The following is an 18,207-nucleotide window of genomic DNA, read 5'->3' as shown; positions in this document are numbered from 1 at the left end:
AGGCCTGAAACGAGTGCTGTTCCAGTCACTACATAGCATAGCATGTTAACAACACTGTAGTTGCAGAGATTGACAGACATAATGGAAAGAAATTACAAATGTAAAGCACACCCGTTTTATTGTACACATTTATTTATTTGTCAATGTTTTGTTTCTTTAATCTGGTCATTGAACCATAACCATACTCCACAAACAACATTCTTTGCAAGGATGTGAAATATTATTTTAATTAGAGAATTAATGGGAAATAAGGACACTTGCCGCTTGTGTGTTACAAAAATACATTTTCTTTTACTCTATATAGAACAAACATAATAAATATTCATGGATGCATCTCAGAAACTAGATAATAAAAATCTAGCACTCAGACAAAAAAGATGTTAAGATGCTTAAAGCGGGGTACACACAAGGAATTTCAAAATCTTAACAGAAATCTTATCTGAGACAGACCCCACACATGAAGAAACAAAATCTTGGATTTGAACAGCCTTGATCGTGTTGTGTGTGGTGTGCGCCAATTTCCCCATTTCAGCACCCCACAGACATAAAGATGTTCGTTACGACAGACTCCAAACTCTCTAGTCTCGTTCCCCACGCTCCTTGATTGGCGAGCAGGGTTGCCAGATGGGAATGACATTTTCCACCCTAACCACAGTCTAAAACCGCTAATTTCACCAAACAATCTGGCAACCCTATGGTTTCTGGTCGGAAGTATTGAACGCATTTCACATTTACGATTGCCGGCCACGCCCATTTTCCGAGCAGGTTGCCGGGAGAGTTGATTGCACAATTGAAGAGAAGTGACTCTTAACACACCTCACACCACAGGATTCTGTTATTGGAAAATGTTAAGATCCATCTGATAACCGGGCGTTTTCTGTTGTTTTCAGACATCCGAAAATCGGGCCAAAACCGGCCAAAAAATCCTTATGTGTGTACCCCGCATTAGATAAGCATTTATGTGTGTATTTGCCTCTGTAAGATTTCCCACAAATCTTGCACTTGACAGGCCTCTCTCCTGTGTGAATTAACATATGTGTTCTGTGAGCGCTGTGTGCGAGGAAGCTCCTTGAACAAACAGTGCACACAAATGTGCGCACTCCTGTGTGCCGCTTTATATGGTCGTTCAGAGTATTACGCACGGCAAAGCGTTTGTCACAAAATGTGCAAGGATATGGCCGCTCGCCTGTGTGTGTTCGCATGTGTACGCTCAAAATGGATTTGGATGGAAAGTCCTTACCACATATCTCACACAGATGTGGTCTAGTAGTATGTGCATTACGAATATGATAGTATAACTTTTTTTGGTCAACAAACGCTTTACCACAATACTTACAGGAGAACCCATCCCCTGTGTGAATTAACATGTGTGCTTTAAGCCCACGTTCAGACTGGAATTGATTTTGACAATGGCAGCACGAGAAGACAGGGGTGAGACTCGTGGCAGCTACCGGCCCACAGTCATATCTTCTACGCTGATGTCTCTTCAAATCCTTGACGCAGCCGAAGTTGTGTGAACACTTGGTGCAGTTGAAATCTCCCTGTCCCTGTGTGTGACGCCTTAGATGCTGACTCATGGTTGATTTGTTAAAGAACTTTTTAAAGCACAAAGGACATGTTCTAGAATTCATCACCACACCGGGGGGTGGGGTTGGGGGAGCGTCGGAGGTCGCTGGGTTCTGGAGTGAGGTACTCTGGGGCTGCGGAATTTCTGCCCTAGTCTTGCTGCCGTCATCTAGAAGATCCACCTCTCCTGAGTGTTCACTTGGAGTGACTCCATCATTCGTTTGTTGATCATGTATGGAATCTTCAAATTGGTTCGACTGCCGTTGCTGCGAACTTTCTGAAAGCTCAGTGCCAGTGCTGCCGGATTGGGGGATCTCCCTCTCATTTCCTCCAGCGGCCAATGACAAGTCTTGCGGTTGTCTTTCAAGATTCACAGCCGTACACACAACCTTCTGTGTAGACTGAGAAGGTTTTTTCTTGCACTCCCAACATCTTCTGTGGTCTGGAATTTTACTCAGACACAGCGTTGAGTGTGTCCGCTGTTCGTGCATGCTTTCAAAACTCTCCCCACAGGCAAAGCACGCGTAGAAAAAAACATTATGTTCAAATTTCTGATGTGTTCTCATGCTCTCTCTGTCACCAAATGTTACATTGCACAAAAGGCAGGTTGTATCATCCATCGATGAGCATCGTCGCTGAACGGGGAGAACATCTAAACCTCGGGTGGTCTCTGGGTGAGCCTTTCTTGAAAGCTCATGGTGGTGTTTCTCCTTGTCACTGTTGTTTGGCTCAGAGATCTCGTAGGGCTTCCCACATACAAGACAGAGGCGCTGACCGTGTTTGTATCTAAGGTGGTTCTTCATGGACGCATGGGTGCAGTAGGTCAGGTGACAAACAGGGCAGTTTGTTCTGGACAGTGTTTCCGCTTCGGAAGATTCTAGACCATCAGAATTTGTCAGGTTCTTGAGTGAAGTGTTTGGGGGTCGGGTGGTCTCTGTCTCATCCTCCGTAGATGTTGTAGACATATGGTCCTCCTCTGGTTGGGGACTCATTGAACTCTGGGAGGAGTGTCCTCCCTCCTCACACTCATCCTTTTGGTGTTTCTCCAAGTCCTCAGTATAGTCAAAGTCTTGTCCACACAGGGTGCACTGATAAGGGCTCTGATCAGTGTGAGATCTTAGGCTCTGATCATTGTGAGATCTTACATGTCTTGTGAAATCCATTGCGTCAATGAAAGTCTTCCCACATAATGAGCATATTTTGCCACGCTTGCTTCTTTGAGGTGACTGTTGCATGGCATGGGACGAGTCAGCATCGACTGCACAAGGGGCTCCGCCTGGTGATTAAAGAGAAAAAGACGTAAGGGACAGATCGAAACAATGGGTAGAAATGCGTGGATACACTGACTGGCAAAAAAAAGAAAGAGCAAATGTATTTGTTTTTAATCTAAAACCCAGCACAACAAAACATATTTGATGCTGGAAACTGTCACAGTGCAACATTGCTGTATTACACTAAAACTCAATAAGCAAAGGAGACCCTGAAACTTTGCTCAGAGCAACAATATTGCCAAGTAGCAGTTTTCTTGCTACCCAGCCACACCAGGAAAAGAAAATGGCACAAAACAGCAGAAATCTGGACTCTCCTGACTTAATAAAACGTGTGTTTATGTATGCTGTACAAATCAGTATGTTATAGCTGCGATGTTGTACCTGTAATTTAAGCCTGGTGACAATTTCCCTTCGGGGATTATTAAGTCAAGTCAAATCAATTCAATTATTAATTAATTTTTTACCAGCTTTTCTTTTCTTGCAAGAAATCCATGCATCATCTCTAGAGATGAAATTCTGCCTGAAAAAGACAGGAGAAGAGTCATGATTATAATACTGTCAGGGTCATACCGAGGCAATCATACATTCATAAAACACATATGGTGCAACATCAAGATTACACATTGCAGAGGGCATTGAAGAGAATGATTACGTCAAACAGTTTGCAAGAAAAAAGCATGGTTTTAGTAAGGGTGAGTGGCACGCTTTGACTCTTCAAATGTCAGAGATACAAAAGCCTGTAGATGCGGCTTCTTCTACTCTGTGCCAGTGGGTAGTAAAAAGTCAATTAAGGATAAATATATCTTGTCATGACAGCATGCTGCACTAAATACCATGGAGTTAACTGAAGCAATTAAAAAGAATGTTATTGATTCAATTGAGACTGGAAATCAATAAGGGACTTCATCAATTTCCATCTATTCACAGGAGTCCACTTGGACAATCGATTCATTGATCCTTACTGTGTTTCTGGTGACCCTGGTCCAGGTTCCCCAGTGACATTCCTCACTCTCTGTTTTGATGCGACACGTCCTCCTCTCTGTCCTTGGAATCCCGCTCCTTTAGCCCGTAGTGTTTCTTTCCTTTTATGAAACATTGGACAGGCCTCTGGCACAGACCATTGCATACCAGTGATGTTGACAAGTCTGTGCAGCAGAACTATTGGTTGATGAAGCAGACAGGAAGTAGACATAGTAGAAATGTCATGCACCTTCTGTTGGCTCTTGTGGGGTTGTCTTCCTATTTCCAGCCCACTGTCAGTTTGAGCGCTGTTAAAAGGTTCACGGAATTTGTCCTCTTTTGTAGACTCTTGTGTCGTGTTTATAATATGTCTCTCAGTAGTTCCCTTATCTACACATGGTGCCTCTACAGAGGAGGGCTCCGACACCTGACTGAGTGGCACCTTCTCAACACCAACAGTTCTGTCTGAATCGGTCCACAATTTGTTCTCCATGTCATTGGACTCAAACAGATTGTCATCCTCTTCCCCATCATCAACCTCATCCGGTGAGCCACACCTTTGAATGTGCATAAATCCCTGCATGGGTTCTGTTTTGATCTGAGAGTCAGCTTGTTCAGCGGAGTGTTCAACTGTTTCTAAGGGAGAGAGAGCCAGGGAGCTGAGGATATAGTTGTCCACAGAAGAAGGAGCTGAGGATAGGGAGACAGACCTAGCCGTTAGGAAACATACTAGAGAGCAGCACGCTTGGCCATTAGAAATTCCACACATCATAAAAGTATTTGATAACGTAAGTTTGCATGCTCACCATATAATCCAGATAAAATTATATAATAGTTCAGAGTCTACATGTCCTACCATTGGTTTGCAAATGTCCATATATAGAGAGGTGCTGTAGGAGGATCTTCAAAGGCTGAGGGTGAGATACAGACTGGATGCACTCCTCCAGGACAGAGGGGGCAGGACTGAGCCAGAATGCGGTCTAAAAGGAGTGGAACTCATTTAATATGAAGAAGCAAATACCTTCAAAGTCAACAGAAGCATTTGAACACCGACAGCAGGGAGTATGCCGTAGATTCTTGTCTATTATATTATCTATTATAGCAATGTTCAGACCACATGGGTCATTTAAACAATGCAGCACTAAAGAGTTACTGTATATAAAAACTAGTTTCATGACGCCAAAACCAATCTCTTTCTTTTGAGTTAACTTCCTTGCTGAACGTTTTCGTTATCTACCCCACATAGTAAAGAGAGTCATTTCATCATCATGTGTTTTCATACATACGCTGTACAAAGATGGCGGCATGGTACCTGTTCAAGTGTTGGTGTTGGAAGCAGCTTCTCCAACCTGGTGACGAACTCCCAGACCAACGTCTGCAGAGCTGAGTCATACTTGGCGCCAAATTCCTTTGGAAAAACTTTCTAAAATACAGGCCACAAGGATACAGTCTAAGTGCTTCTCACTACAGGCAATATGGATAACAAACATTTCTTATTTCAGTAGGACTATTACATGGGTAACTCAGAAAGGTTCAACATGTGCTTAGCAAGATGATTGTTACCTGGAAGAAATGTTCCCTCTCAACTGGGTCTTCTAGCAGAGTCTGAATCAGCTTCTGGAAGTTGTTTTCTGATGTTTCCACCTCTGCATTAAACACCTATAACACATGCATAGTATTGTCAATAAATGGAACTAATCAGATGAATCATCATCAGCGGTCACAAGTTTGAATTAGGGGTGGGCATCAATGATCGACGATCGATAATTGATCGATAAGGATCTTGGTCGATCACAAAATATATATTTTTTAATAATAATAATAATGGAAATTAGTTTGTCCACGTTATGTGTGAGAAATGAACTTTGCATTTGCCTTCGCATTGAATTTCGCAACGCGAAAGGACGAAGGAGCCCCAGCAGGAGCACCTGCTCCGGTCAGCGCCATGGCACAGCTCCTCGGGGAGCAATACGCAGCAGGCGCTGCTGCTGACATCCCCATCGAAACCGAAGTTTGCACTTTTCTGAGGGAGCCTTCTGCGGGCCTGAACTGCGACCCAACTGACTGGTGGAAATTAAACGAAAGAAGGTTTCCTCGGTTGGCCAAATTAGCGCGGACCTACCTCTGCATCCCCGCAACCTCGGTGCCCTCAGAGCGAGTGTTTTCTGCGGCTGGCCTAACTGTCATCAGGTTGCGTTCGTCTCTCACCCCTGAACATGTTAACATGATCATCTTTCTGAACAAGAACCAGTAGGCCTGCCGCCTACAGTCTCTCGCTGGAGTTTACATTTAAGTTAAGCTGGACGCTCTTAAGGACACTAACGTTTTCAGTCATCCTCCTATTTGTGAGTAACTTATTTTTTACTGCTCCTATGGTGAGTTACTTATTTTCTATATTTTTATTTATAATGTAAAATGTGTTTTTAAGTTAAACAATTTAGGCTACTCACTGCCTTGTTTAAGAGGATTGTTATCTGACTGTAGTGTCTAGTTTGAATGTGAATGAATGAATGTGTGCAATAGCAACACAAATAAAGTTTTTTCCCCAAGGAAAACATGCTTGTTATTTCTGCCGTATTTTTTTTTGTGTTTTTTTTTTATGAAAAAAAAGCTTATCGATTAATCGATAATTGATCGTTAATTCTTGCGATTATCGAAAAAGAAATTTTGATCGTTTGCCCAGCCCTAATTTGAATCCATACACAGGGTAACATTCACCTCATTTTCTTTTTGAGGGGCAACACAGCTCCTCATCCTGTTCAGGTGTGACTCAATGGTCTCGGGGTCAGCGAGATGATCCAAGCGACACAACTCCAGAACCAGCTGTCAACAATGACACACACACACACACACACACACACACACACACACACACACACACACACACAAACACTGAACATACTACATGTGAACATGAATTGTTATGTTGTTATCCCTAATTTATGGATATTCATTGTGGACGACTCTCACCCGTGCTCTCAGCCCCATGATGAGCTGTACCCTGTCTGTGTAGCTCATCAGATCAGGAATGATCTCAAACACTGTGGTGACAAAGTCCTCCAGTAAGCGGTAGTCCATGATGTCTCCTCTCTGGACAACTCGCCACAGAGTCGCAGACACCAGCCGCAATGGAGAAACACACAGACGCAGAGACGACAGAGGAAGAGGAGGGGGGCCTAGAGAATGGAAACTCGCTGATTTAATAAATACAATTTATTGGACTTTAACATGAATAAAAGCTCGATTAATTGAAGCTCGCTGATTAATAAATACAATTTATTGGAGTTTAACATGAATAAAAGAAGCTCGATTGATTGGTGGAGCTAAGCCAGCCTGTAACGATACAAAACACGTGTTTCTTTCTTACCTCTTGCTTCCGACATTGTTGCATGCATCTTGAACTTCCAAGTATATCCAGCTGCATTGGCGTGATGTCCGCAGCTGGACCCTTCTCTGAACTACGGGATATTGTTGTTAAACTTCCGGCGCTCGAGTATGACGTAACGTAGGAGTAAATGCATGCACATGGAACGTTAAGTTCCCGTTTGTAACACACGGTGGCGATATACACCACATTAAACGTTGACACAATATAATTATCATTATAATCTAATATTAATAAAATAATAATAATTATTATTGTTATTATTAACATTATAATTATCGAAGAATTAGCGGGTTTGTGTGATAGGGAAGAAAGAAGAAGTAGAAGTAAGCGGGGGAGGAGTTCACCGCCGAAATCGATTTTTTTGTTCTTTAATAACAATAAAGAGCACAGTACAACACATATTCACAAATTGAGCAGATTACAATTTGGGGTTGAAACATGATACACATACGTCCTTTGCTCTCAAAATAGCCTATTGATTCCACAAGATGCTAGAAAGATTCCTTTGAGATTCTGGTCCATGATGTCATGATTGCATCACGCAATTCCTGCAGGTTATTTTTCAGGTGCACTTTCAAGCTGTGAATCTCCCGTTCTACCACATCCCAAAGGTGTTCTATTGGATTCAGATCCAGTGACTGGGAAGGCCACTGAAGAACACTGAACTCATTGTCATGTTCATGAAACCAGTTTGAGATTACTTTTGCTTTGTGACATGGTGCATTAATTTATCATGCTGGAAGTACTGTGGCCATTAGAAGATGGCTAGCCTACATTGTGGACATGAAGGGATGCACATGGTCAGCAACGATACTCAAATAGGCTGTGGCACTCAAGCGATGGTTGATTGGTATTAACGAGCCCAACGTGTGCCAAGAAAACATTCCCCACACCATTACATCACCTCCATGAATGAGAAGGTGTACATGTGTTCCTAATCAAGTGTTCTGTGAGTGTATTATTTTACTGTCTAGGCCTACTGAAGCTAGATTGTTCTACTGTGCATTTTTTACAAACTAAAAAGTAAGGCAAGCTGCATGTAAATTATTGGGAAGCTGTGAGTGGACACCGCCCTGCAAATCATCAATGGCTGAAATAGCCCCTAACAAACTAACACTAAGGACTTAGTAAGGACTCTATATATGAACTTGGTGATTAATCTACACATCGCTGGTGTACCCCTGCCCTGAAGACTGTTTCTTAGACTGTTTCCCATTCAATAATACAGAAGACAAAGATGCAACTCAACACACACTCACTCACTCACTCCATTTGACTATTTGGACGCATGCTTCTCTCAGAGTTTTTTTATTGGTGATGTGTGAACTTATTTCTGATATGTGAACTCTCACAACCGGACAGGTACAGTATTCTACGTCCTCCCTCTATGTTTCCGTCCTTCCTCCTCCTCCACCTCATTCTTCCTTGTGTGATTTAGCAAATAAATAAAAAGTATTTACAATCCAAATGCAAATGCAGCTGTAATTTGAAACAACATTATACAAATCTTTACAAAAGCCACATGAAAAAGCATTATAAAATCATTATGAGAGACTGCATTACATACTTTTTTATACTGTAATAAAGTGTAACAACTGACAACCTGTACTGTAACGACTAACAGTTGTGAGCTTCTAAGAAATGTCGAATAAAACGGTCTATTATGTAGACCATGAGAACAGGAGGAAAGATTGTGTGTTTCCTTTCTCTCTCTGGTACCTCTTCTGGCCTCTTGGTTGGTGTGAAAACTTGAGATTGGCTTCAGCAGGAGAAAATACCACGGAGTGTCTCACAGCAAACCAAAATTAGTTGTCTGGAAAAGGGAAAAATAGATTATGAGCCAAACCCTCATTGGAGGAAAAGGCGTGTGTGTTCCTGCGTGTGTGTGCGTGTGTGTGTGAGTGTGTGTGTGTGTGTGTGTGTGTGTGTGTGTGAGTGTGAGTGTGTGAGTGCATGAGTGCGTGTGTATATGTGTGAGTGTGAGTGCATGTGTGTGTGTGAGTGCGTGTGTATATGTGTGAGTGAGTGTGCGTGTTTGTGAGTGTGCGTGCGTATGCGCATGCGTGTCTGTGTGCGTATGCGTGTGCGTGTTTGTGTGTGTGCGTATGCGTTTGTATGCGTGTTTGTGTGCGTGTGCGTGTGTGTGCGCGTGTGTGTGTGCGGTTGAGGCCTCACCACGACAGGCATATCTGAGGTCTGAGAAGAGGACGTGTTCCTGAGAGAAGACAAACATTCCCAGTCTTCCTCCCGCCAGCGTGCGGTCGTACACGGGCCCTGAGTCCGCCAAGATGCGCCTGCCCTCATACACTACGACCCTGCGACCAAGACCACAACTCAACCACAACACAACCACAACACAACCACAACCCAGTAGACCCAACCCAGGCACAACTATGAAGGTTCTGATTAGGTACCTGATGAAGCCAGTTTTGGGCCTGTGGATGAGATGCCAGCGGTAGGCTGTGTAGTCTTTCCACCCGATGTTCTGGGGGTCGTGCCACAGCGTACGGACCTGAGGACCAGACACAGGGGTCATTGGTTAGGAGTTAGGGTTTACAGGCCTGGGTTACCCAGACGTAGATGGTTTAGAGGCCTGGGTCACCCAGACATAGAGGGGTTGGTATAGGGAGGTACAGTATACATTCTTGCTGTCTGGGGTGTCCCATGTGCCATTACGGGGATGGTGTGAAGCTGGTGGAGGTAGAAATCGGAGGACGGGCTCAGTAATGAATGGAGGAAGGGTATTGAACACGTGGATGCTATCTTCTATGCTATCTTCCATACAGAGTTTCACTACTACTGTAAATATTCCATTATTAGTCCATTCCATGCATCACAATGAGCCCGTCCTCCGATTTCTGCCTCCACCAGCCTCCCCAGGTGTAGGGTATATACAGTATATAAGGTGTATATGGGTTGTGTGTGGTACAGTGTAAGCAGAGGTACATACCTGTTGTCTGGTGTTCCCTGTGTGCCACAGGGCGTTGCGGAGGGTCACCCCGGGGCCGGAGGTGGAGTTGACCACCTTGAGCGACACGCCGGCGGTGCCGAAGGCCCGGGAGGGCTTCTTCTCCCAGTAGGCCTGGGACACCTGCTCCCACACGGTGGCAGACAACATGGTGGTAAGGCCACATGCTAGAGCAGGGGTGGGCAACTTTGACTATCAAAAGAGTCATTTTGGCAAGAAAATTGAGCCGCAAAACATATTTGAGCCTTGATGAAGGTAACACAGCCTATCAAGTCTAAATTAGTCTATTACTAATTAGCCACCATTACTAATAGGTGTCAATGAGCATTCATTTAAATGTTTTACCACATGTCACTGCAGTCACCTGCAGTGGGCTATTTATGATTATGGTTATTTATTATTATTTGGTACTTTAACTTTGGATTTCCATTACAATAATACCAGGTTTTGTTGCATTCGTGAAATTATAGAACTACAATAAATAAAAATATTTCAGAATAAAAGTCTGAAAACAAAAATTTCAGAATAAAAGTCAGAAAAAAATATTTCAGAATAAAAGTCAGAAAATAATATTTCAGAATAAAAGTCAGATTTTCTTTTTTTTTCTGAATAAAAGTCCGAAAAATAAAATTTCAAAATAAAAGTCCGAAAAATTACATTTCAGAATAAAAGTCAGAAAAACTATATTTCAGAATAAAAGTCAGAAAATGTTAATTTCAGAATAAAAGTCCGATGCATCTGCAAGACAGACTGCAGCATCCTGAGGTGCACATGCAAGAAGCATGGCATTGAGTGCTCTGTTGCATGTAGTTTTTGTTCAATAGTGCCAACATGTTGATTAGTGCAAATCACAAATATAAGTAACATAAAAGTGATATTTTAATAATATTGTTTTCAATTGTTGTTAATCAATGCCTATATTAATGTTGATTACTGCCAATTTATGTTGCCTTGTATAAAAGTATATTAATTTAGTGATTCGATTAAAGTTTCAACATTTTAAAGCTTTATAATGTAATTTTTGGAAGCAAAAACGTGTTACCAGGTTATGGTAAAAAATAAAATAATACTTTCCACCACTTGGATTTCTTAAGACTTTTTATATGTCATATAGGAGACATTTATGAGCAATAAACAGTTGAAAGATGTTCTGTTGCAATTTGTCTGAGGTTCCCCCCCCTTTTATCACAAAATGCCTGTACTAGAAGTGGAGAAAACTGCCATGTGTAGGCCAGGCCTTGAAATGGAGTAGATATAAAGAGCTATGCAGGCCTACTTTGAGTCCTCCCCATGTTTGTGCAAATGAATAAAATGAAAAGTAGCCTACTTTGATAATAAATAAAACACAAAGCCTAACAGCTTTAAAATAGCAAAAGTAAAGAAATAGGCCAAGTTTCAATTAAATTTAGACTAAAATCCAGTTCAGAGAGGTAATCCTCTTCTGTTTTCCTCAGCCACGTACCACAACCAACCCTCAGGCCTGAGCAGAAGACACAACCAACCCTCAGGCCTGAGCAGAAGACACAACCACCCCTCAGGCCTGAGCAGAAGACACAACCAACCCTCAGGCCTGAGCAGAAGACACAACCAACCCTCAGGCCTGAGCAGAAGACACAACCATATCAGCTATTGACAACTGATAAAACAGACACATTGTTGCAAAAATAATAGCCTATTAAAGCATGGCGTTCTCACCCGTTTAATGTGATTTATGTTTCTGAACGTCACTGCAGATCTTGTTGATATCAGGGCTGTAAGATGTAACTTTGATCTCACACAATACTGCAGGTTCTCATCTGTGAGGCGGGGGGGCGATATTCACATTTTGTGTCGTTCATGCTTGAGAAAACCTGCTTGTACAAGTTGATCCAAAGATGGACAGGACTCCCACTGCATACTTCTTCGTGTTCATATAGTTGTCGTTTCAAACACAAGTTTGTCGGGTTTTGGGAGGTTTTTAATATCTCTCCATCTGTGGCTTTCTGACGGGCGACATCTTGGAGCTCAGATGTCAGGCTTTTGAACTTGGACACCCATGAGTCTTTGTCAGCTAAGCGAACTGTCGCCCAGTTCAATTTCAAAGCGGGGATGACTTACTGCTGTGAGGGCGGACATGATCAACAGGGAGGGGTCAGTGTCCAGTGGTGTGACAGGGAAGCAGGGTGTAGTTTGTTCCTTTCTGAACTCACTTCTGAATCTTTCCACAAATGCAGTTTGCATTCCGATGCGTGATGTAATTATGTAAATAATCTCAATTTGTGTGATTGTGTCGTTCCTTAAACTCTCTCAGGGAGGTGAGACAGCATACCTCTCTGTACATCTCTGGCGAACACTGTAAACTTAAACACTGTAAACTTCAAAGCGCTCAAGCGGTAAAACATCTCCAGCATCTGCAGGGCCGTGCTTCCCTTTCCCTCGAGACTTTTGTTCAGCGTGTTGAGGTGACTCGTCATTTAGGTGACTCGTCATTTAGGTGACTTCAAAACTCATTTAGTGCAACTTCAAAAAGGTGTAGGCTATGATGCATATTTTAGTTGCCGAAATATAATTAAAAAAATAATAATAATCAGTACGGTATATACAGTAGACTACAAATTTTTACAATTGGAGAATGTAAGAATCACTTACAATAATGAAAACTGAAAATAAAAATATTATTATTATTTAAAAATAACCGTATGGGGGTATAGGGGTGATATAAAGGGGTTTTGGGGTATATTGTGGAGGACACGGTAGGTAGTAGGAGGTACATTATACGGTATAGTGGGGTAAGGGGGTATATAGAAAACAATAAAGACGATACATTGGGTTATGGGTGGTGTGGGTATGAATGGTAGTGGTATAGAGGGGTTTACGGGAATATTAGGGTGATACAAAGGAGTATAACCCTATTTTTGGGGCCATATCCGTCTCCTCACCTGCTTCCACATGACCACGTAGAAGCGCCGGCTGGACTGGTAGGAGAACACGAACCCTGCGTAGTCATCATCTCTGTCTGTGTTCACGTAGAACGTCCCGCTGAAGTCCACCGCATTGAACCCATCAAAGCCTACCAGTACGGAGACCAACACACACACACACACACACACACACACACACACACACTTATTCGGGTCAGGGTTAGGTCAGTCGGGGTTAAGGGTCAGGGAGGGGGGGGGTTAGGGGTCTCACCGATGGCGATGCCCGGGTCAGAGTTGGCGGTCTGCAGGAGCTCTGTGCCCTCGCTACGGACCACCCAGAACGGGTCGGATTGAGCCGTGCCCCGGGGGTCCAACACAACAGTCTGGAACTTCCTGAAGTCTGTAGCTCCGATGTCACCGTTCTCTGGACACGGGTCCAACGCATCTGGAATACTGTCATTATCAAAGTCATCTTGACAGGCATCACCACGACCATCACCTGACAGAGGGATGGAGAGAAAGAGAGAGAGAGAGAGAGAGAGAGAGAGAGAGAGAGGGATGGAGTGAGATGGAGAGATGGTGAGAGGGAAGGAGAGGGATGAGAGAAAGACAAAGAATAAGAAAGAGAGGGAGGGAGAGATAGAGGGATGGAGAGATGGAGAGAGATGGTGAGAGGGATGAGAGAAAGGGATGGAGAGAGAGGAGGTGAGAGGGAGGGAGTGAATGATAAAGACAGACAGGGAGATACATTGATAGACAGACAGACACAAACACAGTAGACGAGAGGCAGAATGTGTACTGACCATTCGAGTCCACCTGGTCCCTGTTGGGTACGAGTCTGCAGTTGTCACGGTCGTCAGGGATACCGTCGTTGTCGTCGTCATGGTCACAGGCGTCACCCAACCCATCCTTGTCGTGGTCGGCCTGGTTGGCGTTGGCGATGTAAGGACAGTTGTCCAGAGTGTTCTGATGGCCGTCCTCATCTATGTCCATGTTATCATCACACCAGTCCCCTACCAGGTCACTGTCTGAATCCGCCTACGCACACACACACACACACACACACACACAAACACACATACACACACATACAGTACACACACACACACACACACACACACACACATACAGTACACACACACACACACACATACAGTACACACACACACACACACGCACACACACATACAGTACACACACACACACACACACACACATACACACATACAGTACACACACATACACACACATACACATACAGTACACACACACACACACATGAGAGTGAGCTGTGAGGTGAACCTTATCCCTATTTCAGTAAAGTCAGTTCACCAGTTGTCTACCTGTTCAGGGTTGTGGAGGAAGGGACAGTTGTCACACTGGTCTCCCACTCCATCACGGTCTGTGTCCATCTGGTCCGTGTTGTACACCAGAGGACAGTTATCACGCCCATTTAACATCTCTGGAGACACACACACACACACACACACACACACAACGGTTAGGGTTAGTGGAAATAAGTGATGGTACTGTAATATAATATCTATGGGTGAAAGGGATAGTTCAGGTAAATTCCAAAATCGCATCGTTCATTCCATATCCCGAAATGAGTCTATGGACAAGGACAGACTTCAATCCACACTTTGGTTCTGTTCGTCTGGACACGGCCACTCAATGCTAACGATTAGCTTTTTTCTTTTTCTTTTGTAACACCAAAACCCAATAGAAGTCTGGTACATAATAATAATAGCTTAGATCTATATAGCGCCTTTCTCAAACCCAAGGACGCTTAACAGAATTCACAGACAGACAGTCAGACAGAAAAACAAAGCAAAGAAACAAAGACAACAAGAGAAACAAAACTAGACTAGGGGCCACAGGCCTTGGAGAACAGGTGGGTTTTGAGGGCTGATTTGAAAGTGTCCAGGGTAGGGGGGGCGTTGCGGATCGCTGTGGGGAGAGAGTTCCAGAGGGTGGGAGCTGCCACACTGAAAGCTCTGGACATAAAGGAGCATGTTTTAAATGTCATGCCCAAAATGTCTGTGGTGAACTATTGTTGTAGATTTCTCTTGCTGGTTATGAATCAAAGAACAATTCTGAGTTTAAGACTATTTATTTAAAGTACAAAAGTATACAGATATCAGAGGCTGGTAGATGTAGGTCTTGATCATCAGGATGAGGTTAGAGAGAGAGCGATTTTCCGAGGTGGCCCCCTATTTGTAAACAGTCATATGCAAATACAAGGTATCTATACAGGCCTATCACATTACTTAGAGATGATCAAGGTGTGAAAAAGGGGTCAGTACTCAGGTCAGAAGCCATCTTAAGGTACAGTCAATTCAGGTCATCCATTTTTGTCACAGAACAAAGAGTCATAAAAACCAGGGCCTAGTCATGAGGCATTTCTTCATAATATACATACAATCCATGTGTGTGTGCTTAAGTAAAATATACTACACTATCCCTTGAAGTGGAGGCTATCCCTGGTTAGCTGTTAAGGATAGCCCTGGTTAGCTGTTAGCTACCGTCTCCATCCATGTCGATGCTGCAGGCGTCCCCCTCCCCGTTATCGTCCGTGTCTGTCTGCAGGGGGTTCTGCTCGTAGGGACAGTTGTCACAGCGGTCGCCCACCCCGTCTACGTCTGAGTCGTACTGATGAGGGTTATACACCAACGGACAGTTGTCCTGGGGGGATAAACACACACACACACACACACACACACACACACACACACACACACATAACAGAATGAAGACAAGAACACACACACATCCACACAGACACACACACACACACACACATGTGCGCACACACACACACACACACATGTGCGCACACACACACACACACACACACACACGCACACACGCAGATACACAGTATAATTAAAACAAGAACACACACAGACACACGCACACGTTATCACACATACACACTCACACTTGCTCACACACATACACACCCTCTCATCTATGATGTCATCGTTGTCGTCGTCAGTATCACAGGCGTCTCCCCGGCCGTCCCTGTCCCGATCTTCCTGACCAGAGTTGGGCAGCTTGGGGCAGTTATCCTACAGACACACAGCCTAGTTACCCACCTGTGTGTGTGTGTGAGTGTGTGTGTGTGCATGCGTGTGTGTCCGTGTCTGTTAGGAGTGTGTGTGTGTGTGTGTGTGTGTGTGTGTGTGTGTGCTTGTCTTCATTCTGTTATGTGTGTGTGTGTGTGTGTGTGTGTTACCTGCTGACAGTGGTAGGTGGCGTTGCGGTGGCAGACCAGGCTGTGGTTGGGCCAGCCGTCCAGGTCTGAGTCCTCCCCACACAGCAGGCCGTCGCCCGCGAAGCCCACCTCACACACACACAGGTACATGGGCTCCGACGACAGCCCCAGGTACACACACACCGCGTCCTTGTGGCAGTGGTGTGTGCCGTCCTTGCACGGGTTATGAGGCTCACACACCTATACACACACATACACATATACGTCAAAACAGAACTTTTCCAATCCCAGCCTGCGGTATGAAGTCACTGTAGAAGTCACTCACGCACACACACACACACACACACACACACACACACACACACACACACACACACACACATATACGTCAAAACCGAACTTTTCCAATCCCAGCCTGCGGTATGAAGTCACTGTAGAAGTCACTCACACACACACACACACACACACACACAGACCTGCTTTATGTTCTTGGCGGTCTGTAGGCCGAGACCGTAGGGCTGGGAGCCGCGGTAGCGTGGAGCGCAGGGCTGACAGTGGAAACCTGGCTCCGTGTTCACACACTCCGACACACACACTCCATCTACATCACACTGCAGCCAGGACAAACAGAGAGAGAGAGAGAGAGAGAGAGAGAGAGAGAGAGAGAGAGAGAGAGAGAGAGGGAGGGGGGGAGGGGGGGGGGCGTGTGTTCAGTGTGACAGTTTGACAGGCTTCTGCGATCCATTGTGGTCACTGCGTGTGTGTGTGTGTGTGTGTGTGTGTGTGTGTGTGCGTGCCTGTGTATGTGTGTGTGTGTGAGTGTCCGTGCCGTCGACAGCTCACCTCATTCTCGTCTTCACAAACAGAGCCGTTTCCATGGTAACCCACCGGACAGGACCCGCAGGCCCACGAGCCGTCGCTGTGCGATCTGCACGCCACCCCGGGGAAGCACGGGCCGGAGAGACAGCTGTCTGGAACACACGCACACGCACACACACACGCACACACACACGCACGCACACACACACGCACACACACACACACACACACGCACACACACACACGCACACACGCACACACACACAGACGCACACACACACGCACACGCACACGCACACACACATACACCCACACACATAGACACACACACACATGGACACGCACACACATAGACACACACACATGGACACGCACACACACACATACGCACACACACACAAGGAGGGTCAGGGCAGAGGTTAGAGGTGATGTGTAGGTGTTAGGGTTGAGGAATCAGAGGTTAAAGGTCACCTATAGGACAGGCCTCTCTGTTGCAGGCCTCGTAGTCCGTAACGTCCCCCATGCACCTCCGGCCCCCGTGCTGAGGGGCGGGGTTAGAACACTCCCGTTGACGACTCGTTAGGCCTCCCCCGCATGTCGCCGAGCACGGTAACCACGGAGACCAGGGCTGCCAGCCCCCGTTAACTGCAGACACACACGTACACACACTCATTACCAAAAAAGTCTGATAAAAAAAACAATAGCACAGCATATTGTGTGTGTTAAGGTGTGTGTGTGTGTGTCAGTCTGACTGTACTTACTTGGGCAGGGTGTGTCATTGCAGGGCTGTGTCTCCTTGTCTTCGCCTGGGCAGGAGCTGCCCCCACGCTGTGGGGAGGGGTTATTGCAGAGCCGCACCCGCATGTTGAGACCCCCTCCACAAGTCAAGGAACACGCAGACCACGGAGACCACAGGCCCCAGCCCCCGTCCACACGCGCTGCACATGTACATTACACATGTACATATTAGAAACACATGCATACATACACACACAGAGCATGTAGGTCCCAACCCCAGTCTCCACACACACACTGACACAGAATAGATCGATACACAGTCACATTTGTATGCATCAGGGGAGGTTGACATGCATGGAATGGATACCGTTCCTCATTCC

General features: G+C 44.9%; 1 protein-coding gene across 1 annotated transcript in view; it reads right to left on the bottom strand.

The window, feature by feature from the left end:
- Positions 1-1,620: 1,620 nt before the first annotated feature.
- Positions 1,621-18,207, bottom strand: part of LOC308167762 (thrombospondin-2-like) — a gene marked incomplete at both ends in the record, with an annotated part of 21,089 nt that continues 4,502 nt past the window's right edge. Inside the window, 22 exons of the mRNA XM_080542242.1 lie at positions 1,621-1,679; positions 2,225-2,842; positions 3,302-3,357; positions 3,800-4,487; positions 4,654-4,777; positions 5,110-5,220; positions 5,361-5,456; positions 6,768-6,895; positions 9,361-9,500; positions 9,600-9,697; positions 10,136-10,276; positions 13,072-13,202; positions 13,325-13,552; positions 13,857-14,091; positions 14,397-14,515; positions 15,579-15,738; positions 16,017-16,124; positions 16,292-16,510; positions 16,747-16,881; positions 17,114-17,241; positions 17,561-17,734; positions 17,851-18,027. Coding sequence (XP_080398368.1) covers positions 1,621-1,679; positions 2,225-2,842; positions 3,302-3,357; positions 3,800-4,487; positions 4,654-4,777; positions 5,110-5,220; positions 5,361-5,456; positions 6,768-6,895; positions 9,361-9,500; positions 9,600-9,697; positions 10,136-10,276; positions 13,072-13,202; positions 13,325-13,552; positions 13,857-14,091; positions 14,397-14,515; positions 15,579-15,738; positions 16,017-16,124; positions 16,292-16,510; positions 16,747-16,881; positions 17,114-17,241; positions 17,561-17,734; positions 17,851-18,027 — 4,073 coding nt within the window. The remainder of the gene's footprint in view (positions 1,680-2,224; positions 2,843-3,301; positions 3,358-3,799; positions 4,488-4,653; positions 4,778-5,109; positions 5,221-5,360; positions 5,457-6,767; positions 6,896-9,360; positions 9,501-9,599; positions 9,698-10,135; positions 10,277-13,071; positions 13,203-13,324; positions 13,553-13,856; positions 14,092-14,396; positions 14,516-15,578; positions 15,739-16,016; positions 16,125-16,291; positions 16,511-16,746; positions 16,882-17,113; positions 17,242-17,560; positions 17,735-17,850; positions 18,028-18,207) is intronic.

The sequence above is a fragment of the Nansenia antarctica genome (genome assembly GCF_963989245.1).
Source record: "Nansenia antarctica genome assembly, chromosome: 11".
Classification (NCBI taxonomy): Eukaryota; Metazoa; Chordata; class Actinopteri; order Argentiniformes; family Microstomatidae; genus Nansenia; species Nansenia antarctica.
The sequence above is the reverse complement of the archived record's forward strand: the minus strand, read 5'-3'. Positions and strand labels throughout refer to the sequence as shown.